At 32.7% G+C, this 25898-nt stretch overlaps 1 protein-coding gene across 3 annotated transcripts in view; it reads left to right on the top strand.

The window, feature by feature from the left end:
- LOC140444904 (proton-coupled folate transporter-like) overlaps nt 1-16070 on the top strand; it is a 123364-nt gene extending 107294 nt beyond the window's left edge. For all 3 annotated transcript variants that reach the window (XM_072536588.1, XM_072536589.1, XM_072536590.1), the window contains exons 5-7: nt 2760-2843; nt 3230-3386; nt 9656-16070. In XM_072536588.1, coding sequence (XP_072392689.1) covers nt 2760-2843; nt 3230-3386; nt 9656-10010 — 596 coding nt within the window. In that variant the 3' untranslated portion in view covers nt 10011-16070. The remainder of the gene's footprint in view (nt 1-2759; nt 2844-3229; nt 3387-9655) is intronic.
- Nucleotides 16071-25898: the final 9828 nt, after the last annotated feature.

The following is a 25898-nucleotide window of genomic DNA, read 5'->3' as shown; positions in this document are numbered from 1 at the left end:
AAATAACAGTGGAAAAACGCAACGGAGAAAATTTTGGTCAAATTCAAAGTATTCCAATTTTTTTATTTTTAGCCATATTTTAATGATTTTTTTATCACACTGTGCATAAATTTATAAATTTTACTTTGGTATAGTCAGTTTTTTGATAAAATTTTATATTTGATTTATTGCACGGGGTTAATTAAAACGTGGTTTTATTATCCTAACTTTGAAACATCCTGTGGAATAATTCCGTTAGCATTTTCATAAAACCTTATTTTTCGGTTGCAATTATGTCTTTTAAGCATTGTGTTTTTTGTTTCATGTCAAAATATGCCTTGGTTTACTTTTTAGAGCCTAATGAATTTGCCACCCCCAATTTAGGACTTTTCTAATTATAATTATTTTGGAGTCATTTTGTAATACAACGAGGTGCCTTTGGTGACTGTTATCGTTATGTCATATTGACACTTACATTTTGTTTACCTATGATTGATCATGGTTCTTAGTATTGAAGATTGTGCGAAAGCCATTGCTACGGTTGAAGATGGGAGAAATTATGAATATGTGGCTAGAGTACTACACACTCATCGCTCTACCATCCAAAGGGTAGTGGAACGTTTTATACGAACTGGAACAAACAAGCGTAAAGCGGAAAGTGCAAAACTACCGCTTAGATGATCGATTTACATGAGTCAATGCTTTGCAGTATCGTCATTTAACAGCGTTACCGTAGAGTGAGGATACTTTGATTTACGGGGATTCATTGATAATCACTTTCCATCCATTTAATTTTCCGCGTTTTCCGCTTCTTGTTCACTTATTCTTAAACTTGAACAAATTCCCGCAACACATTTAATTTATAGTGTTCATAAGTCGGATCCCACAGACATCTGGAATTTTGGTAGGCTTCTATCATTAATAGACATTTTTCTTGAGACCAGTTTATAATTAAGTAGAATAAGTACGTATTCAATCACTAGAACACAAGAACGCTTTGAAAAGATCGCTCCGGGGAGCGAGCACGTCCGAGCACACAAGAAGGCTCTAAGCTCTAGGCACCCTCTAGTGCTATTTACATCAAGCGAGCAAGCATTCTTTGGTTAGAGAAAGCGGTCCAAAACGTAGCTAATGGGGATTTAAGTATTCGTGCAGCATCATACCAATTTAACATTCCATACGGCACTTTGTACAATAAATTCAAAGGAATGCATGGACAAAAACCTGGGCGGCCTACAATATTCACTTACGAGGAGGAACAAGCAATTCTCCAAGCTGCAGCAAAATGTGGTGATTGGGGGTTTCCTTTAACTTTGTTTGATATACGTATGATGGCCAAATACTACTTAGATAGAAAAGGAGTTGTCATAGACATGTTTTAAAATAATATACCCGGAGTTGAGTGGTCATATAGTTTACTCCAAAGAAACAGAAACTGTTATGGGCAAAGAATAGCGACTAATACTAAAAGAACTAGAGAAAAGAACTAAAGAACTAGAATTGGTATTTATTGAGGGTTCGTTGACTGCACACCGGTATATTGAAGAAATTTTAGCGAATCATATAGTACCCTTTTCTTAATATATCGGCGATGATTTTTTATCAATGCAAGATAATGCGTGTCACGCAATATTTAGAGAAAGTTAGTATTAATAAAATGAACTGACCAGCGTGTTCTCAGCACTTCCTCGTTGGTGACCCTGGCAGTCCATGGAATTCTCAACATTTTCCGGTAAATCCAAAGTTCAAAAGCTTCAAGCTTCTTAACAATTTGCGCTTTTAATGTCCATGTTTCTACCACGTACAATAGTTGCGACCAGACGTAACATTCAACAAACCTCAGTCTCAGCGCAGTATTCAGATTTTTGTCACAGAACAATTGCTTGAATTTTAAGAACGCTGCCCTTGCCATTTCTATTCGTACCCTGATCTCTTGGTCTGGATCTAATTCTGTGTTGATGTAAGCTCCCAGATATTTATATTTTGTCACTCTCTCTATTTGCTGTCCACCAAGGGTTAGTTGTTCATTATTTATTGGACTCATTGATACTATCATAAATTTCGTCTTATCTGTGTTGATGTCAAGTCCCATTTGAATGCATTCACTATTTATTGCTTCTAGTAAAGTTTGTAGTTCTTCTATACTCTCAGCCATAATTACCGTGTCATCTGCAAATCTCATGGTGTTTATGATTTCTCCACCAATTCTTATTCCCTCTTTTCTTTCCCATAAGGCTTTTCTGAATATGACCTGTGAGTACACGTTGAAAAGCGTCGGAGACAAGACGCATCCTTGCCTAACCCCTCTCGCAATCGGTATATTATTTGTTTCTATATCGTTCACCTTTACTACTGCTTTCTGGTTCCAGTACATAGCCTTAAACTCGGGTTGTTGCCCTCTACATATATGTGGTTGAGAATTCGGGTGAGTTTCTTTATATTACCGTCATCTAAGGCTTTTAACAGTTCAACTGGAATTTGATCAGGACCCGGTGCTTTTCCTTGTTTTGCATTCTGTAAACTCACTATACTAAAAAACTCACTATACACTAAAAAACTCACTATACTAAATTAAAATTTATAAATTATTACACAGTGTGCTAAAGAAATCATCAAAATAGGGCTAAAAATAAAAAAAAAAAAACTGAAATACTTTGAATTTGACTAAAATTTTCTCCAGTGCGTTTTTTCGTTGCATCTGAGTGTATATTTTTTGTTGTTAGTTCAGTATATTTATCAGTAAGTTCAGTATCTTTATATTTTAAAAATAATATTTTTAGGTTCATTGGTAGAAATACTAAATGGTACATCGTTTATTGCAATGAGATCTATTGCGTCAAAGTTGGTTCCTACAGATGAACTCGGTAAGTAATAATTTTACCATAGACAAGTATACAGAAAAACTTTATAACATATTTTGAGGTTTTTTATTTATTGTAACATTAAAAAGTTCTTCTCAACGCTTTGTTTAGATATATCCACGTTGTCTTCAAACATTTATAACTTGGCTTTTTTTGCAATAGTTTATTATCTTTTCAGTGACAATTTTTTATGGGAATTCTATAAAATCAGCTATTACATAACACATTGATACTCGGACGGCCACAGACCAAAAGAATATATTCTTATTTAATTATAAAAAAAGGCTGAACAGGATGTGGACCACAGCGTTACAAACTTCCGTATTTCTATATAAAAAAAATAATAATAATAAAATTATTATAGGACTAATTTATATTATTTTTTTTAGGAAAAGTAAACTCCCTTTTTGGAGTGTGTGAGGCTCTAATGCCTCTTTTATATGGACCAATGTATAACGCCACTTATTCTGCCACTATACATTTCATGCCAGGAGCTTTTTATATACTGGGCGGAATATTAACAGTACCTGCAGTAATTATATTCGCGTAAGTACTCATTTAATATAACTATATAGAAAACTACGGCAATTATCAATATAGTAATTAAATTGAGGAATAAGACTAGTTTACGGAAGAAGATGAATATAAAATAGTATACTCCTCATTCTTTTTTATTATCCTGTATACAGTTCTGGGGTGTAGTCCCTAATTACATTTTTCTACACTGGATCAAAATTTTGTCATACATTATTTGTAGCAAATTAAATTGTCGTCAACACTATTTTTATTACTTTTTATCGTGAAATGGAAAATAAAAATGGTATTAACGAAAATAACTAAGTATTTTTGAACAAATTTTCTTCTGGACCAAACTTTTTTTGTAGTCACTAGTCATCATCATCATCATCCAGCCTCAAGAGTCCACTGCTGAACATAGGCCTCTTCCTCATGTTTTCAACCCCGTCTATCTTGCGCCGCTCTTATCCAGTTTTTATTGAGTCTTCTTAAATCGTCAGTCCATCTTGTAGGTGGTCGACCGACGCTTCTCTTGTCTTCGCTTGGCCTCCATTCCAATAACCTCTTTGTCCAGCGCCATTTGTCATTCTGGCTATGTGCCCTGCCCATCTCCATTTTAGTCTGGCTATCTTCTCGATGATGTCAGTCACTCCGGTTCTTCTCCTGATGTCTTCGTTGGTTATTCTGTCTCGCAGAGTTATTCCTAACATGGACCGCTCCATTCTTCTCTGCGTGACTCTCAGTTTGCTAGCTGCTGCTTTTGTTAAGGTAAGTGTTTCTGCTCCGTACGTCAAGACTGGGAGGACGCACTGATCAAATACCAAATACTCTTTAGGCATGTGGGCAGCTCACTTTTAAAAGTTTCTCCCAGTTTTCCAAATGCTGCCCACCCAAGGCCGATTCTTCTCTTCAGTTCATGAGTCTGGTTATCCCTGCCAATGATAATTTCATGTCCCAGGTATTTATATCTATCTACGAGTTCCATTTCTTTCCCACCAATACTGATGTTCTGGTTGGGTACCAAATTGGTCATGATTTTTGTTTTCGAGATATTTAAATTTAAACCTACATTTTCTGTAGCCACAACGAGTTCCTGTACCATCTCTCTTGCCATACCTAGATCTTCAGCTATTATAAGTATATCATCGGCGAAACGTAAGTTGTTTAGATATTCTCCATCTATTTTTATTCCCTTTGTCATCCAATCCAAATTCTTAAAAGCATGTTCTAGCACCGTATTAAATACGGTGCTAGAATTAATTTGTATAATAATTTAGTATATCCATAATCTAGCCTGCATTCTTTAAGCGCCTGTAATATTTTGCTTAGCTCAACTATATCAAAGGCTTTGTGAAAATCGATAAATATTAGAACTAGAGGTTTATTGTATTCCACTGCTTTCTCTATGATTTCTAGTCACTAGTCATTTTACAATAAAAAGATATCAGAGCAATATTATAGAGAGTTTTCCAAAGAATAATTTTTACTACAAATTTGTGTTATTAATTTTTCTGCGTTTTACAGTGCTCCGATTTTGATCGGGTTCTTGCTACTCGTAAGAATACGATAAAAATGAACCATTAGACTTTTTAAACGTTTTCTATTATCCATTTTTTTATTCATATCATTTTATATAATTTTATTATTTTCTTAACATTCCTGTGTTATTATTAACTTCTTACTTCCGCCACCACAAAACTTACGCCACCTCGTTCGCTTACGTGGCACGAAAAAGTACCAACCGTCAAAGATAAAGTTTAATAAGAGATACAGATACAGAAGAGATACAGTCATCATACGTTCTGTGCTTGCTGAATTCCAAGTCTATGATTCTGTGACTGTCATAGCTGAGGACATTACATCGAGTTAGAATCTATGGAGAAGCTATAAGCATATTAACGGGTGTATTAAAAACGGCGTAGGTAGGCGTGGCTAACGATGATACCAATATGGCTGTGGGATCAGGGCCGGATTCAATAATATTAAAGCTACTATAAGTATATGACTAGTTATTCAGAAGATTGAATCATAATCTACAAAGTGCAATACATTTTTAATAAACTATGATTTATTTATCCCCCAGTAAACACTAAAAACACGATATATTATATATAAAGATAAATTAATACAGTCAAATACTATTAATTTATTCTCTGAAGTATGGGCCATTACTTTGTTTACATATTTGTATACTAACCTGTAGAACGTTATTCCTGAAGATTTTTTATTAACATTACTTCCGCTACTGCAACTACGTTGAGAACAAGAAACCATTATTATGCACTATCACAATATATTATTACAGTTTCTATAAAAGTATTATAAAACTAAAAATATTCAAAAAACAACAAACGTAAACAAACATTTACGATCTGTCAAAAGTGTTAAAACAATCTTAACAATATGGCCGAAGTGAGGTCATTTTTGGTCACGTGATGCCCTCTCCATAGATTCTAACTTGATGGGACATTAACATTCTTGTCTTGCTCATGGCATTAAGAAGGAAGCAGTCCAATGCTATGTTGTGCCCATTGTTTTAAACCTTCATAACGGTGTAAGTCGCATCAATTATACTGTTGTTCAAGTCTTATATATGGCGACGTTATTGTATAGAATTTGCTATTTCTCCATGATTTTTCAGGATGCGACACAACATCAGTAGCTTACATAATCAGCAATTTACGATAAAGATTTATAGAGGAAAAGTTGTAGACCATTTTGTAGAAGTTATAGTTGTAGTGTAGACAGTTCTTTTTTAGAAAATTTTTAGTTATTTTTATTTGCCACTCTATAATAAAAATTAATGGAATAAAGTTGTAGGCAAATTTATTTTCTACAAATAATGTCTGTATTTAGACAATATCTCGGCAGGTAAAATTCACTACTTAATTGCATTTTTCTCGAAAACTGTCGAAAAGCTTAAAGTGTTTTTCAAAATAATTACCGTCTGTTATAGCATTAAGTTTACATTCCTCCCTTCCTTCATTGAGTAGGTATATCTTTTGTCACAGCATGAGTTTTAGACAATATTACGGCAGGTAAAATGCATTAACTACATGTTTTTCAAAAAAATAAAAAATACACAATTTTTTAATAAAAACTCAATCAGATAACGTCGCTTAAATGGTTTCTCAAAATAATTACTGTCTGATTTTTAATTGATTAAAAAATGGACTTTTTACGTTAGAATATTGTTTTTAAACTCCATTATCTCGTTTCTTTCAATATGGTATTTAGTGAGTTTTACTTGTCACCTGTCGATTTAGTTTCTTGTACTTTCCCTGTATATTTCATAAACTTATTCAGAATCAAATAGGTATATTTTTCCATCAACCTAGTTTTTTCCTTCAATATTACAAGTTGGAGCGTTCAATATGTAGAATACATTATTGTAGGATTTTTTAATTGAGCTACTTAAAAAGAGATGTCGCGAGAAGTAATAATTATGATATAAAATATTTTGCTATAATATCAAAAAAATATTCATTGATGTAGTTAACGCAGTTTATTTAAGTAAAAATAAAATACCTATATATGGATTTTAAATAAATTAATATTATTTTTAAATAAATGGAACACATCTAATTTATAATGAGATTAATTTGATTATCATAAAAATAAATGAAAACTTTGTAGGTAGCAGCTATTTGTATAAAACTGAACATATTAAGAATTTTAGCAATTGATTGTTTATCTTTAATTTTCTCTTACTATTGGCATGTATACATTTTTTGATTAATTTTTAAACATAAATATTGTGGTCGTTTGACTATAGATGGCGCAATGAAAAATAAACGACATTGTCGAATCTGATTTTTTGAATAAAAAAATTTATAAAATGGAAAAAAGAGATAAATAGATCCTGATGGTTAGAAACATCCAAGTAAAAAATCAAAATATTAAGGTTTTATCTCTTAACTGCACTGGCTGTCAGGATTGGGTACCTATCTTAAGATTATGCTTGGATAGGTAAATGAAAATTGCTCTAGGTATATAGTACTAAAGTTGGATCTTAAGAGAAAAGTTATACGATAATTACAACAAAACAATCGACATGGATACTATTATTCAGTTCTAAATTAAATTATATTGTTATGAGTATTGTAATAGGTATATTGAAGACATCAATGTTTATACTTAAGTAATTATTTCTATTTACCAAAGGTAGACATACATGCTTTTACAGATAATGGTTATGTACCACATGACATAAGAGGCAAACGTCATAGAATATATGAACTGTTGCCATAGACGGCCTTCATGGAACCCTAATATAAAACGGTTACCAACCCACTAGTTACCACTATATTACACCTCTCCATCCTTAAATTTGAAAATTATAAATCAAGTCGTTTAGGAGATTTTATATTACGACGAGGTCTTATGGAAACTACTGGACAGCTAATCTTAGGCCTATTTGTATCGCTTACTATAACACCCCATATCGGATATCCAGTTCGTCACACATGCTCCGTAAACCTTTACATAAGCAAAAATACTGTTTGACAATTGTGATTATCTTAACCATTCCATTGTGTGCTTCATGTATTTCATCTAATAACTGCTCCCTTATTTTTTCCGGTACAATTACCCTAAATCCTCACATTAACATACCATTATCTAGATTTAATTGAAGATGTCTCCTCTTAAAAGGCCGCAAATCTTATACTTCCTCTGAACAACCTTCCCTTACGTACCTACCTATAAAGCTTCCCTAAGTTTCTATCCACTCGTGTTTCTCGAACTTGTCTGACCTTGTCCTTTACCAAAAAATAAAAATAATCTTGTGCTGTGTCATTTTCTCGCTCTGAAGCTAAAGGAAGCGTCGAAAGCCCATCTGCTTCCCCATTTTGACTTTATTTTTTGATTTAATTCCGCTTAAGAAAAAAGACTATGTTTGAAGATGTCCCGCTGTCATTTGTAGTATTTTTTGTGTTCCCCAAAAATTGCTTGAAGAGGTTTGTGATTTCAAACATAATATAAACTTTTTGAGCACTCAAAATATTGTAAAAGCTTCTTTGTGAATAACTGAATAATTAGATTCTGTTTTACTTAATAACCTTGAAGGTTTCTCTAGATACAATACGCAACAAATTAAAAGATTAGTATTTTTTTAACTTAAAATATTAAAACAACCTCTTCTTCTTCTACGGCACTTCTTTCTTCTTAACATGCCATACACCAAAGTGAGTAGGCGACTATTTCATTACTAGAATTCTGTTCTTGGCGGCGTGACACAGCTCGCCTGTATTGTGTATTCCTGTCCATTCTTTAAAATTCCTTAACCAGGATAATTGTTTGCGGCCGGCTCCTCTCCTACCTTCGATCTTCCCTGTAGGATTAGCTGTGGTATTTCATATTTTGCTCCTCTCAATATGTGCCCAAGGTAACCAATCTTGCGTTTTTTAATTAATTCAAAGAGTTCTCTTTCCACGCCGGCTCTCTTAAGGAGTTGTAAACATCAATATCATATTCCCATGATTTACTCAAGATCTGTTTGACTGAAAATATTTGATCCAGTGTCGATCTTCCCCGTTGGAAGCCCGTAAGATACTCTCTAATATTATTTTCTGCTAGTGGTTATAGCCGCTGGTTTATAATACACGTGAAGACTTTATATGCTGTACATAGTCGAGAAATTACACGGTAGTTTTTGCACTGGAGTGTGTCTCGTTTCTTATAGATTGGGCATACTATACATTTCTTCCAGTCGTCGGGTGGTTATCGAACCATGCTCCTCTTCTCGCCTTTTTCTTGTTTCACAGGCTGGACACTGCCACTGTCAGTACTGCTGTTTTGATATTATTCCATTTGCCCTCTATGGAGTACAGTTCTAGCGTCCTTAACTCATTTGCCAATTCTTCTTCGAACTTCTCTTTACATTTCTTAATCTTCAGTTTTTCCAGGTCCAGTTTGTTTGTTCTTAAACAAACAACAATATTAAAACAACTAAAAACAAAAATATTGACAAAAATAGGCAAGCTGGGGCCAAAATTCGCCCCGCTGGTATTAAGAAGATTAATTATTATTTGCAGTGTGACCTATATAGACATATTTAACAAAATTATACTTTTCAGCCATCTTTAATTAATTACTTTATCAAAACGTCATAAAAATGTGAATATGTAGGTAGTTTAGTTCAGTAACTTAATTTTTTTGGTTCAGAAAATATTTTGAGGGTGTAAATGGAGAAAACTTCTCTTTTTAAAAGTATGTTGTATAATATTTTATCAAAAATTAAGTTTAATAAACATTAAAATGTGAAACTTTAAAAACAGCATTAATATTTTATTTTTTAGATGGATGTATCTTCAATCTCGCCGAGAATCAACTGAGAACACTAAGGTACATATGGAAAAGCGAACTAGTGTTGTAGCCGACGTTATTCTCAACGCAGGTGCGAAGGAAACCCAAATGAATATCCCTATTACAACTCCAATGCTAAACGGTATAAGAAAAATTCCTAGTCAAGAAGATACGCAAAACAAAGAAATGCAGAATGGTATCGTAAATCAAGCATTTGAAGATATTGGTACCAATTTGCCTACCGGACAAGACACTATTCAAAAACCATCCAAAAATACAATTGTAGTTAACGAAAGAATCGATAAAAAAGGTTTAAATAACACAGCGTATCTCCATGATGAAAAATAGTTGACAAAGTTGATAAAATATGTGATACACTTAAAGTTATTTAAGATTTGTTCGGGCAGAAGTATTAGAATGTAATTTACAATTTTTGGACATATAAACGTAGGCCTTTTAATCTGATGAAGTGGGGAAGGTCACAAAGTAGGATCTGCTATTAAGCATATAACTTTAAATATTTGAGAAATATGCGTAAATCATTACGACATTAAAAAAAATTATTTACCCCACAGATATTTTTTATTTTCATATCAATATAAAAATAATTAAATGTCTTTTTGCATTAGACACGAATAGGAATTATGCAGAGGATATGTAGGTCATTAACAAAGGTGGAATACACAATAATGTTCAAGAATGAATTTATTTTTATTAGGACAATCAATAAGACACCTTTGAAATTAATAACAAATGTTCGTTTTCGTTAACAGTCTCTCTCTTGGCGTTTCCCCATTACTGAGGATCGTGATTTCTTCCAATATTGAACTCCACTAACTCAACTAACTTGTAGAAACTTTCTCAAATGATATCAGTATGTATTTTGGCTTAAACAAGAAATGCGCATAAACCACCTGACTCAGCAAGAAAAAAATTCGCACCTGGATGAGTAAACCTCTGCATGGGCAGAGGTTTACTCTGATCTCAATGAGATCAGCCAAGAATATGTCGACAATACAGCGTCTAACTATTGATTGACATCAGGAAAGATATTTTCCGAGACTTAGGGTTTCCTACTTGCCATTCAGAATTAGGTTATTTCAACCAAAAATTACCTAAAATATATTATTAAAGATCCTCAAGTCCAAAATGACAAATGCTGATATGGATGCCAAGCCCAAGAAAACATTTAACATATTACCGGTGGCTGCCAGGCATTTGTCGGTACTGATTATAAAGAACGCCATGAAGCTGTAGGAAAGATTATCCACCAAGAACTAGCTGACAAACTGGGACTTCTCCACACCGATCATCTTTCTTATTATCAATACGTCCCTGACAGAATTTTTGAAAGTGACAACTACAAGCTATACTGGGATCGCAATATGCTCACAGACCAACCAGTAGCGCATAATAGACCGGATCTTATACTAGTTAATAAATTTGCTAGTCAAACAACACTTATTGATGTGGCGATACCCAAGACCTAATAATTTACGTGTCAAATAAAACGAAAAGATCGCCAAGTACAGAGATATAGAAATACAAATCAGAAGACAATGGAGAATGGACTGTACCCAGACAGTACCTATTATTCTATCTACTACTGGTGTTATTCCCAAAAACCTACTAGAAAAAATAAAACAGCTGGGACTAAATAAACATCTCTATAAGGCCATGCAGAAAGCTGTACTCCTCGCGAAGTCCAGATGTGTACGAACATTTTTGGGAGATACTCCAACATACCAAGTCACCTAGGTCTCGATAACACTGAAAGAGTCCCACCAGAGCTTAATTCTTTTGACACCGTAGGTATCTGAGATGAGTGAATTTTCCCCTTAGAGGGAGTGTGAGCCGTATGGCTAAATCTGGATAAATGTGAATGTCGAAAAAGCGTTTTATAGGAAACCCAATTCTACTGCAGAAAGTGTCAATAATACGTACCCAAACCAAGAAGAAATTTATGAATTTTTTTGAAAATCAACTTTTCACACCAACTGCTCTTAGCACCAATGCCGGATGGATCGAATATACGACGCACAACTGTCAACACTACGTTACTACGTTCTACAAACTCTTCACTACTAAAGAAGTTTCAAATATTATCAAAGAGTTTCATAGCTGGAAATATCCTGGACCATACGGCGTTCAAAACTTCTGGCTTAAAAAGTTCTGGAGTATTTGTGAGTGCTTATTAACATTAATTAATCATACTATTTCTAGTCCGCAGGAAATACCATCTTTTCTAACCCAAGGAACAACTTACTTTATACCAAAGGATCAAAATGACACCCAAGATCCAACCAAGTATCGTCCAATTACTTGTATTCCAATTTTGTGTGTTGTTTACATTTTGTGTAGCCCGTCGTATAACAATGTGCTCTAAACAATATCATAGAGCCTCAAAAGAAAGGATGCCCAAGGGTTTGACGTATGTATTCTGCAACGCAGTTTTTCCTAATTAATGTCCATGCCCCTCGAACTGTTTCGGCAAATTTGAGTTCGAAGTCTGTGAAGACCTGTATAAGGTTACTTGGATGGTTTTGGAGTGGCCATTATGCAGACGACTTTATTAAGTAAAAGATTGATTTCTGATAAGATGTCTTTTTAAGAGAGATCTTATACCGATCGTGACTAGGTATAAGATTTCTGGATATAGGAATTGGATTTCAAGTAATGTTATGAATTTTTCAGTGGATTGTGTGAATATTACCAAGTTTTGACTGATTTAGAGAACACTGATAGTTTGGTAGGTCTTCACGTTGGCTGCCTTCTGATGAATAGAAATCAAGAGATTTGATACTATTTAAGAGGAGCTCGTTGCCTTTTATTATTTGAAATAATTCTCGCTGCTCTTGAAAGTGCTGAAAGATTTGATTAATTTCGATTCTTACCAAAGAAAACTTACCAGAAGAGTAAAATAGAGAACCATCTGTATATTAAATGAATAAATGAGCACTTAGAGAAGAGTTATAATCAAGAATCTACAATAATCTGCGACTATATCCGTCATAAGGATCTAATGAAGTTATGACATTCGGTTGACTATATGAGTTTATTTACCTCTTCTTTGTATATGTTGTTTTTCTTTCCGAGAAGGAGTAATCGTTCAAGTGTATTTGATGCTATTATCGCTTGGAGATCTTCCAAAGCGTAGTTTTATTATTTTTATAATTTTTGTGCAGTTCCATTTTTTTGGTGGGTTTTGACGTAGATTATTGTGGCCAATATGAAGCGCCAACGTATTTCATCCCCGCACCTTCGACTATTGATGTTGATGAAGGTTAAATAATTAAATAGTAAAATTAAGAGATTAAAAAGTAAGTAATTTAATTTTTTGTGATGTTGAACTCTCTGGATTTTTCCAGATGGAATTCAACATCACAACATATTTGTGCTTCATAGATTATAGTAAAGCTTTCGATTTGTTCAACTGGAGTAAAATGTGGCAGGTTTTGTCTGAAATGGGAGTCCCCAATCATCTGATACTGCTAATTAAAAGCCTGTACAATAACAATTATGCCAGAGTTAGAATAAATGGGGAACTAACCGATAGTTTCAGGGTCACAAAGGGCGTGAGACAAGGCTGCATACTAAGCCCAATTCTATTTAACATCTATGGTGAATGGATAATGCGGAAAGCTACTGAGGACTGGAACGGTGGCATCACCATTGGCGGGAATAAGATTTGCAACTTGAGATATGCAGATGATACTACTATCCTTGCTAGTTCTGAAGATGAATTGATTCACCTGCTACAACGGATAGAAGATGTAAGCTTAACGATGGGCCTTAAAATAAACAGAGATAAAACGAGAATCATGATAATTGACAGAGCTAACAACAATCAAAATCATCTGGTCATGATAAACAATATCGCTGTTGTAGATAAATTTGTGTATCTGGGCTCATTAATAACCAACAAAGAAGGCTGTACTGAAGAAATAAAGCGGCGGTCAGCAATCGCAAAAGGCGCTATGGCAAAATTAACAAAAATTTGGAAAAGCCATGAAATAACTACCGATACAAAAATGAGACTAGTAAGAAGTCTAGTTTTTCCAGTTTTTACTTATGCATCGTAATGCTGGACCCTTACTGAGAAAGACAAAAAGAACATAGATGTATTTGAGATGTACTGCTGGAAACATAAAGAAAAGACTAAGAACACAAATACCAGAACAAATAATAAGCTATTTTGGACATGTGCTTCGAAGAAATGGTCTTGAAAAACTTACCATCCAGGAAAAGTAGAAGGCAAAAGAAATAGAGGTAGATCTCCCACACGATACACGGACCATATTGTTGCTACCATTGGCGCTCCATTGTCAGAATGTGCTAGAATGGCAGAAGATAGAAAAACGTGGAGGAACATTGGTAAATTTAGCTAATAGCTTCATGATATCACGATACCTGCATCAGGTTAACGACTAAGAAGAAGAAGAAGAATTAAATTTTTTAACCACTTCGTATCCTGCTAACAGGTGTCATACAATATCAAAAAAAGTCGTTGATATAAATTCCAAAATAGAAAAAATTACCTTATACTGTTTTCATAAAAAATAATCCAAATTTCGTTACCTTCCCCATTAATTATTTAATAAATATAAATTTGTGTTACAGCCTTTTTGTTAATTTTTAGATTGTGGCTGATCTCAAACTAAGATATAGACCATATGTAATGATAGTAGGCATATGTTTTTAGGATATTTCGTAATTTGTTAAGAAATCTATTTATTTTATATTATTTACAATTCTACTTAGACCTGCACTTTCATTAAAGCACAGTGGGTGAATTAGAAGATTTAGAAGAAGGTTTAGAAGTTGATTTTATAGTATCCAATATATTGCCAAGTCACATGAAAAAACAATTCTGATTTATAAATTGAAAATAACTACGAAATATTTAAAGGTTACAAAAGTGAGGGGGTTCTTAAATCAAATGGTGTTACAACTATAGCATTTACTATTGCCTTCCATTTGTGCCCATCGTCTCACTCCCACTTTATTCAGATTTTTTCTGACTGCATCTTTTTCTAGGCCGTCATACAGATCTTCAAAACACATTGTTTATAAAGCGATTGTCGTTACTGCATATCACATGTTTTGCCCATCTTAGTCTATTGGCCTTTATATATCTAGGTCAACCTGGCAACAGTTGTATGTTTTCAAACACTTGATGGTGTATTAATTTTTTATTAAATCAGCTAAGTACTTTCAGTATGTCACATGCCATCTTCAGAGCTTGCTATAAAGACAAAACAACTGTCGTTTGTCTGGAGGAATCTGTGTCAATAGAAAATTGGTCTTTATATATCTAGATCAAACTGGCACCTGTTTTCAAAAACTTGTAGGTGAAAACTGGCAACAAATGTATATTTTCAAAAACTTGATAGTGTGTCAAATTTGTATTAAAATCAGCTAAGTACTTTTTGCATGTTAAATGCCATCTTCAGAGCTTTTTATACAGAACAAAATGACTGTCGTTTGCCTAGAGGGGTCTGTGTCAATAAGAAAAATCTTATTTTCCTTGACTATATCCACTATTGAACAATCTATAAAATTATTGTTGTAAATATATCGCCCATTGAAATACTTCATTTTAGCGGTATTGAAAATTGTGATATATTTATTGTGTTTACTAATAATCGTTATAATTTGGCACCTCGCCAATAACTGTGCTCTTCGTACAGTTTCGTTTATTTTGCTTGCCCTATCTTCACCCCCAATAGTCTCTGTCCCCAGTTTTTCAAACCCCCTATGTGGTAGGCAAAAAAAATAATTACGTTACAATTTTGATATCATTCCCTGTGTGTTGTGGTCTTGGTGATGTAGTGTTCATGATTTGGCAGAAGCGGACGTACAAACACTTGCATTGTCCATTGTGACGCTTTGATATGCTGAGGTGAAAGTACCTGGCTCGCCGTTTATCGTGAAAATATTTTGTATGTGAGACTGTGAGACCACGTTCGTGAAACATCTGAATTAAAAATCTCAAAATATATATCAAGGAAAATGCAAATACTACAACTGTACAGCGACAGTTTTACATTTTCACCTATGTAATTAGGTCTTCTGAGTAAGCTCTCTTCACTCTTCGTTCCTCCACTGGTGGCTGATATAATTCACTGATAATTTGACCGCGGTGTGTTGAATTAAGAATTTTGGCCTTGTTAGCTTGAAGTGATATGGCATCTTTTACGGTTGGTGCTCATAGGCCATTGTGGCTGGTTGTATTGCTCATATACCAAGGGACGTTAGCTGTCATACGCATTATATTTTTGTATTTGAAGGCTTGTTACAGTCTACAAGTCTTACTAGTCCATATTTAGACTAGGCGGGATCTGTAGAAATTCAGACCATAATGGATATTTTGCATAGGAAGCTATTTTTGTTAGAATCCCTTCAGGATGTGCCAATATTGATAATCATGATATGCGCCAGTCGCAAACCCTGTGCTAAATTTTTTATTTAACAAAATCTGAAAACAATTGAAAATTTCTCATTTTTTTGCTCCTATTTTCGTTATAATTCGGAAAATATTGATCCTAGAGAAAAAATTATAAGAAATTAAAAGCTTCGTTATTCAATTTCACACAATATTTCGTTAGCTAGAAATTAAAAATTTAATGTTTATTGTTGAAAAAATAGCAATAATTTAAAAAAAGTACAAAAAAATGAAGTTAATCCTTTAAATGTTTTCGACTTTCTAAACTTGACTTACAAGCTCCATATTCCGCCTAGAAAAACTTTTTATTATGTTTAAAACGTGTGCTAAATTTTGTTAAGATCGGTCGGATAGCTTTTACATAATAATTTTGCAACTCAGCCTAGTGGAAAAAAAACGCAATTTTCAAATTTATAGTAGGCCCTAAATAAGGCTCTCAGATAGTTGCAAATTTTTTTTACACATAAAGGAAGGCTTAAACTTTCAAACGCTTTTTGTAAAATTCAAATCGGTTCATTAGGAGAGCCTAGAAAATCTTTTAAAGTTTAAACATTTCTTAGGCTTATAAACAAATTGAATAATTTTACGAGCTTTAAACATATCCTTCCAAAAAAGACTTTCAAATAAAGTTAATTTACGAAAAAAAAATTTTTTTCGTTCGCCTTTGTTTTAACAATTTAAATTATTTATTAACAATTTATAAATACATATTTGTTTACTAAAAGTAACAATTTACTTCAATGTATAAATTGCAAGCTCAAAAAAAATGCATGAAGAAAAAATGCAATTACTTGTTTAACATACAATTGTTTATTGCAAATTTACCAATTTGCAATTAAAATGGTATTTGAAAATATGATATTTGAAATCCTTGTCGTCCGAGACAGCGATTCAAAAAAAAAGAGCAAAATTGGTTAACAAGAAGCCGAGATAATGCAATTTTTAGCGCGCGCTATGATTTTGAACTCGCCGATTCACATTTCGAGTGAATATCCCCCACCACCACCTCTCATGCATTCCAAGCGACATTTTACGCGAAAACGGTTTTTTATTTGTCTTTTTTATGGATGTTGCCATGAAGCGCATTACGTAAAACTTTTGATATAAAAAGTACTTGACAAGACGAGGGTATTTGTTTAAAAATAAGCCCTCTATCACTTATGGTTACACGGCAAATGTATGCCAACTTTGACCTTCAATATCTCGGCAACCAGTAAGCCGAATGTATCTTTTTTTTTAAAGAAGCGTCTTTTAATGTTCTTTAAGTGTATAAATTTTGGAATTGAAATGTTTAAAGCTCGTAAAAATATTCAATTTGTTTATTAGCCAAGTATATATAAAAAATGTTTAAAACTTTAAAAAATTTTCTAGGCTCTCCTAGTAAACCGATTTGAATTTGACAAAAAGCGTTTGAAAGAGTGAGCCTTCCTTTAAGTGTAAAAAAATTTGCAACTATCTGAGGGCCTTATTTAGGGCCTACTATAAATTTGAAAATTTGCGATTTTTTTCCAGTAGGCTGGATTGCAAAATTATTATGCAAAACTTATCCGACCGATCTTAACAAAATTTAGCACACGTTTTAAACATATTAAAAAGTTTTTCTAGGCGGAATATGGAGCTTGTACGTCAAGTTTAGAAAGTCAAAAACATTTAAAGGATTAACTTCATTTTTTTGTACTTTTTTACCAATTATTGCTATTTTTTCAACAATAAACATTAAATTTTTAATTTCTAGCTAACGGAATATTGTGTAAAATTGAATAACGAAACTTTTAACTTCTTATAATTTTTTCTCTAGGATCAATATTTTCCGAATTATAAACGAAAATAGGAGCAAAAAATGAGAAATTTTCAATTGTTTTCAGATTTTGTTAAATAAAAAATTTAGCACAGGATTTGTGACTGGCGCATATCGTGATTATCAATATTGGGCACATCCTGAAGGGATTCCAGCAAAAAAAATAGCTTCCTATGGAAAATGTCCAATCCAAAACATATCCCGCCTAGGATTTTAGTATGACTTTGTAAAGCAGTATTTTGTTCTCCAATAACAGTTGTGACTTTATGCCAAGTAACCAATTAATTTGTTTTACTTTTATATTGGGCTGAATTTTTTTGGCTTTAATGTGTTGCTTCCAGGTCAGCTTTCGGTCCAAATGCAACCCAGGATATTTCACAACGTCTCTAGCAAGAATGGGGGCATTGTTTCTTGATTTTATTTAATACTCTATGACTCTATTGGATTGTTGAATATTTTTGACGGAAACCAAACTGATGTTCGAGTATTATGTTATCGAGTGGTACCGTCTCGCTTATTTTATTTATCAGGAGTCTTTCAAATATCTTGGACAACAAGGGTAATCCAATCATTATAATATGAACATATTTCCACTGGATTGGAAAATGGCTTAACTGCAGCATTCTATTATAGATAATGGTAAGCATGAGAACTGCTTTCCTGGGTAGATGTTTTAGGATTCTCCCATCGAATAAATCGTATCCTGGATCTTTGTGGGAGTTGGTACTCATTATTATCCTGTGAACTTTGAATGGGGAGAATGCTTTAATTGGAGATGATAGTTGGCAGGGTACATCTAGATATTCGCTAACTACATTATTATTCATGTTTTGCACTAAATTTGGAGTAAATATATTTTCTATATATTCTGCAAATACATTAGATTTTTCATTGTCAGTTTGCGCCCAACTTCTAGCAGGTTTTCTGATTGGAGGAATTGGTAGCGTCGGTTTCTTAAATTTTTTAGTTGCTCTCCATATAGAGTGGTCATTTGGAGAGAAAGATATTGTTAATATAAAAATTGAAGGTGTCATTACGAGCTTGATTTGGCGCTGACGTTAACTGGTGTGTTAGTATATTTAGCTGTGTTTTATCGAGTGGATTTCGGGACTTCGGGCCATTTTGCACGCGCTCTCTTTTTTCGGTTAGAATTTGTTTGAAAACCCTTTTCTGTGACGCATATAGCAGTAGCCTGCTTATGATAAAATTTGTCAATAATATTTAAATGTTGGTGAAACGTTTTTTTTAAAGAATTAATGACACATAATATAACAAGACACAAGGCCTTTAAGCAACAAATATTCCACACACACCAATATTTGTTTTTTTCCCTGTTTTTAACACCTTAAGATAATTTGATTTTATTTTTGTACCTATAGTTTGTTTTAAATTATTTTTTATTTTTAGATAATATTATTAGATAATTTCACTATTGCATTTAAATTAAATGTATATAGATAAGATGTACATAATATATAAATAAAGTTATATAGAATAATAGCGGTAGTTTTTGTTACTTAAAATATCGAGGGCTGAGAACCGTAGGGTTAAAAGTGACATTTACAAAAATTTTCAAGAAACGAATTTTAAAGTTTGCTGTCAAATAAAACGATTCTGACCAATTATACCTTGCCAGATATGTTATATATTATTGTTTAAGGATTTGATAATACAGTCATTCATAATAGGCGAGCGGTTTACCCCTATAAGCAGAGCATCAACCGACTAAAATTCTTTTTGCATTTCTAATGCACCAAACCTTTTTTATTCGATTCTATATATTTTCCAAGATGAAATGTATTTTTTTTTAAATCTTGGGCCGGCAATTGTTATTAACAAATAACTTATACAAAAAAAGCAATTTCACCGAATTGTTTAGTAATCAATTTTTTTAGGTGTATCTCATCAAAATAAACACTTTTTCTTCCTTGATAATTTTTCGAAAAATGCTTCCTTTTCGAGTTATTTGCATTTTTTTGTTGAAAAAATGCCGTAATTTTTTTTCTAAAAAACTACTAAATGAATTGCAATTTTACAGATAGCTTCATAATCTTTAAACCGTCGAGTACAAGTTAGAATATTTTGACAAGGATAAATCGTTTCTATCACGCTAAAAACGTGGACCCAAATATTTCGAATATGCCTTTCGAGAGTATCCCGCTAACCGTGTACAGCGGTTGAGGTGCTGTAGGCGCTAAAAAAAATGCATCTAATGAAAAATTACCACCTTCGAAACCAGCATTATTACAACATTACTTAAGAGCAAAGTGGCAAATAAATGAATGGATTCAAGCAAAAAACAATATTATTTCATCTCTTGATCCATTAACCCATGGTTGGACAATGGAAAATAATTGTTTCGATTTTAATTATTTTAAAGGCGAAACTAGTTTAGATATGTTACAAAAGTATTTCTGCTCATGTACCGGAAAATGTTCTACGAAAAATTGTAATTGTATTTCCTATAATTTAGATTGCTGCGCAGTATGTGCATGTACACCAGAGAATTGTAAAAATGTTAAAGACGACTTTATTGAAGACAATGAAATTAGCTTATTAGATGGAAATCCTGTTACTGTTGACGAAAATTTTCAAATTCTTGACAATGAAAACGATGTATAATTATTATTAAATTTTAATTTTATTATATTTTTCAATGAAAATTAATTATATATTGCTTAATGTATTTCACTGTAATAAAACATTCAATAATAGTCACCACGTATATTAAAAGAAAAATTACATTATTATAGCATTGTAAAAAATTAATTTTAATTGTTTTAATTATAATATGTCTATAAAAATAATTAGAAATATCTTTTTTTTTTAATAAATTGTACGTAATATTTGTATTGAATTAATTTTTTAAATTTAAACAAATATTTCTACGTGCCGCACGCCTGTATCGCCGCAACCGCTGTACACACTTAGCGGTAGACTGCTCGAAAGGCATATTCGAAATATTTGGGTCCACGTTTTTAGCAAGAGAGAAAAAAATTATCCTTGTCAAAATATTCTAACTTGTTCTCGACAGTTTAAAGATTATAAAGCTATTTGTAGAATTGCAATTCATTTAGTAGTTTTTTAGAAAAAAAATCCCAAAAATCACTAATTAAGGCATTTTTTTAACAAAAAAATGCAAATAACTCGAAAAGGAAGCATTTTTCGAAAAATTATCAGGAAAGAAAAAGTGTTTATTTTGATGAGATACATCTAAAAAAATTGATTCCGAAGCAATTCGGTGAAATTGCTTTTTTGTATTAGTTATTTGTTAATAACAATTGCCGGCCCACTTGTAAAAATTTTAAAATAATTCATTTTATATTGGAAAAATATATAGAATCGAATAAAAAACGTTTGGTGCATTAGAAATGCAAAAAGAATTTTAGTCGGTATATTCTGTTTCTAAGCGTCTTTTGAGGGGTAAACCGCTCGCCTATATAAATCACACAAATACGAAAAACTATCATTTTTTGCGAAATTCTATCTAAAATCCTTTACGTCTATTATACTGCTGACTTAAAATCCCATGCTATAGCCATCTCTTTCAATTCTAAAGCTAGTTTTTTTTATGGCGTACATTAACCTTTTTTCTTTTTCCTTGTTACCTAACTTTAAGCAACAATGCACATGCACATTGAGCTGTCCAAATTCAAATGTCGAAAAATAAAATTCGATACTAAATTGACGTATTTTATGGGACACTTATTCTGTGCACGAACGAGAACAGTGACGTCCTAAAATAGTAAAAATGTTAAAAGAGTTATCGGTTTATTACTCCAAGAGAGGCTCAATAAAATATATATTACACCGTTTAGTGCTTTTTATGAACACTTAAACTATGGAACGCAATAAAATAAAAAAAATTGTAAGATATAGAGAAATTTTATAAGACGACTGAAATGCATAACGGGAAAGAAAAATTTTTCCTCGGATTTATTACGACCGTATGCAAATACTTCGAAATCTAAATTAGTTAGATATATATATGTATATATATATATATATATATATATATATATATATATATATATATATAATTAAGAAAATAAGATAGAAAACTTACTTGTGTGAGGTTGCAGCAAACAGTTGTGAAAAAAAGTCTTGAGATATTCATTGTAGTGAAAAGAAAAAAATGGACAAAAATTCTGTGTAGAACTTTAAATTATTCACCACCTACACAATTTAAGTATATGCATCTAATGTGACATTTCAAAATTATCTATTTAATTCTTCTTCTAAATGTGCCTATCTTCTAGAGACGTTCGCGACCACATTGACCCATCTTGTTCTATTCACAGCAGCTCGAAATAAATCAGTTGACGTTAGACCCGTCTCTCTCGAAGGTGTTTTTAGAGTATATGTGAAATAATGCCGGTGACAATAAGCAACCCTGTCTAACTCCTTTTTTGGACTGTTGCTTTTTGTTGGAGATATAAGTTTGAGATCAGTCTTATATCTTTACCATTGAGTCCTGATATTTTTAGGATATCGATTACTTTCCCATGTGAAAGTTTATCAAATGCCTTCTCGAAATCAATGAAACATGCATTCACATCGCAATTGACATCCCTGGCTCTCTGTATTAGAACTTGCAAAATAAAAAGTGCTTCACTCGTTCTGAGTCCTACTCTGAATCCAAATTGAACTTCACTCAGGTTTTCTTCTAATTTGGTTTATATGTACGAGTGAGTGATAGTACTTTAAGTACATAGTAGCCAGTCTTTTGGTAAATAACCAGTCTCGTAGATATTGTTGAATAGCTTGTTAAGAGCTGTGATTTGGTGTGCCTCTAATAGCTTAAAAATTTTACCATGTACCTCAGCAGGTCCTGGTGATTTCCCATCTTTAATCCGCTTAATGGCCATAGTTTCTTCTTCGTTTGTTATTTTTAGGGATTGTTTATGTCAGTCGAACTTCGTGCTGCATCTTTGAATAATTCTTGCATATATTCTTTCTATCTTCGTAATTTATCTTTAATGGTGGTCAAAATCTGGCCTTTCCTTATCTACAACTATGCCTGTATTGCGTTGTTTTCTGGTGTTTTGTACCTCTGGACAAGCGAAGCCGAGGAAGACCCCCCAACGCGATGGACCGACGACCTCAAAAGAATCGTGACCAATTGGATAGCAGAGGCGCAGAACAGAAGCAGATGGAAAAGTCTAGAGGAGGCCTATGTTCAACAATGGACAACTCAGGGCTGATTGATGATGATGATGTACCTCTTTAATTTTTTTGTGCATATGGAAATCGTCATGTTTGCATTGCAGTGTTTCAATTTCCGCACATTTCTCCGTCAGCTATGCTTCTTTTGCTCCATTTATCTCCTCTAGTATATAGTCTTATGCAACTTTTTGTATTCGTTGTCATTTCTACCTTTTAATTTTCTTCGCTGTTCTATCATCTGCAATATTTTATCTGCCATCCATTCGTGCTTCTTTTCTCTTTTTGATTTTAGATATTTCTGTTTTTTATTTTAGAAAGAAAAACACTGTTTTTCAATGCATCCAGTAGTCTCTTCAACTATTTTCGCAAAATTCTTATTAATATCTGTTTTTACTTTTTTCTGAATTTCATTTTTTTTAGTAGCCATATATCTATCTTGGGTCTCATTTTCTTATGAATTATTTTGAGTCATATGTTGATATTTGCAACCAATAGATGTTTTTGTTGAGATGATAGAATTTCTAAACCTTTTGTTTATGTTGATAAAATTAATTTGGTTTCTTATGATTTTCTCTGAGGTATCACCGGGTGCTTTTCACGTATAAAGCCTTTCTGGGTGTAATTTAAAAAGTGTATTCGTTGTTAACATATCCGTCTCTTGAGAGAATTGGGTTTAATTAATAAACAAATTAACCGGCTTTATTTAATTAACAAACATTTATGGACAAACAATTATTAAAATGCACTTATTAGAACAAACACATTATGTAGTTGTTACTATTAAAGCCACATGTCAATGAATTAAATACCAAAAACCTCAAGGTGATGAAAGCCTGTCAGTTATCAGATTCAGAAGTTTCTGTCAAAAAATGATGACAGTTTTTGGTTTTAGGAGAAAAATTATATTTAAAATATGAAATTTATGTTAAGATCTTGAAGATGTTGAAGACAAATTATTGTTATGTTATTGGTTTTTATATATAGAAAATAAACGATTACTGATAGTTTTTATTGTTTTTTTTTAATTATTTAGGGTTGAGGAAAATGCAAAAAGACAAGATGGTATTAAGGAGAGTCTAATATACTAATTTTATTATTTCATGTTTCTAGCATTATCAGAAAGAAATAAGTTTGCCTTTGATGTTGTATCTCTGATTTTGTGTTATTCACATTATCAGTTGTTGCAATGTGAGTCATTTCTAAAAAAGTCTTCTATTGTAGAATGTTTCTTTTTTAAGGATTTTGACATCTGCAAAATTCATTCTGTGATTTTGGGTCTAAACGTGGTTAGCTAAAAAACACCGATCATGATAAAGCCTACAGTCACGTTTATGGCTAGTGATGTGGTCTTTGAGAAGTCTAGAAGTTTGACTAATATATTTACTATTACAATGATTACAAGAAATGCTGTAAACTATATCTGATATCTGTTCTTTAGGGGTACGCTGTTTAAGTTTTGAAAAAATAGAATTATTAAATAGAACATTAAAATAAGATTTGAAAATTCTTGTCAGTTTATATTATATAGAAGTCCCTTTAAGGGAAGTGGTGGATAAGAATTATCTATAAATAAATCAAAAATATCAAGTCAACACTCCCCAATGAAAGTCGAACGAGACGAACTATTCAGAAACCAATATGTATTTTTGACTATAACAATGGTAAGTCATCTGTTGATATTATTGATCAAATAGCTACGTATTTCTCTGCCTAACGGCGGTACACGAAATGGTATGGAAAATTTATATTTGAAATTATTTGAAAGACGAATTGGGTCAATGCTCATATCATGTATACCGAGAACACTATCCGTAGGAAGATCACTATAATGGAATTTCGTGAGCAGGTATTTTATCAATACTTGCAAAGTGTTCTACATAAAACGTCACTCATACAAACTCATCTGGAACCATAAAACGATAAGTCTATCATATAGTAACAAATGTTCAAGATGGCAAGAAAATCAAGGGCCGTTGTTCGGAGTGTTACAAAAAATACGAAAGGAAAAGAGTAACAAATGCTGACATAATTTTTATAACTCATTTTAGTATACAAATAAATCAGTAATAATATCTAATTATTAACTGATTATTGCAAAAATGGGTTCAAATAGTTCTATCTATCTATCTATACAGCCCTTGCTGTCCAATTTTGGACATAGGCCTCCACTTCCTTCTTCCACGTCTCTCTATTGTAGGCAGTTTGTATCCACTTCGGGCCTGCGTGTTTCTTCAAGTCATCTGACCATCTCATTTGTGGCCTTCCTCTTTTTTGTTTGTAACTATATGGTCTCCAGTGTATAATCATCTTATTCCATCTGTCGTCTTTCTGTCTTATGGTATGTCCAGCTAACTTTTACTTAAGTTTTGCTATCTGCGTTAATACATCGGTCACTTTTGTTTTGTTGCGGATCCAAGTATTTCTTTTCTTGTCTGATAGCCTGATGTTTAGCATTTGCCTTTCCATGGCTCTTTGGGTCTTTGCTATTTTTTCCATGTTTTCCTTTGTAAACGTCCAAGTTTGAGAACCGTAGGTGAGAACAGGAAGTAGACATTGGTTGAAGACTCTTTGTTTTTAAATATTGGAGGTATTTTCTATTTTTTAGTATATAGAAAAGTTTTTCGAAGGATACCCAAGCGAACCGTATCCTTCTCTTTATTTTTCCGGTCTCATTTTCTTTATTTAATTTAACTAGTTGTCCCAAATATATATATTCTTTTACTTGTTCTATAGTTGTCTGTGCGATTGCAATTATTAATTCTGGTTGGTTGGTCATAATTTCCGTTTTATTATAATTCATTTGTGGACCTATTTTTGTTGATTCAAT

This window comes from Diabrotica undecimpunctata, chromosome 7 (genome assembly GCF_040954645.1).
Source record: "Diabrotica undecimpunctata isolate CICGRU chromosome 7, icDiaUnde3, whole genome shotgun sequence".
Classification (NCBI taxonomy): Eukaryota; Metazoa; Arthropoda; class Insecta; order Coleoptera; family Chrysomelidae; genus Diabrotica; species Diabrotica undecimpunctata.
The sequence above is the reverse complement of the archived record's forward strand: the minus strand, read 5'-3'. Positions and strand labels throughout refer to the sequence as shown.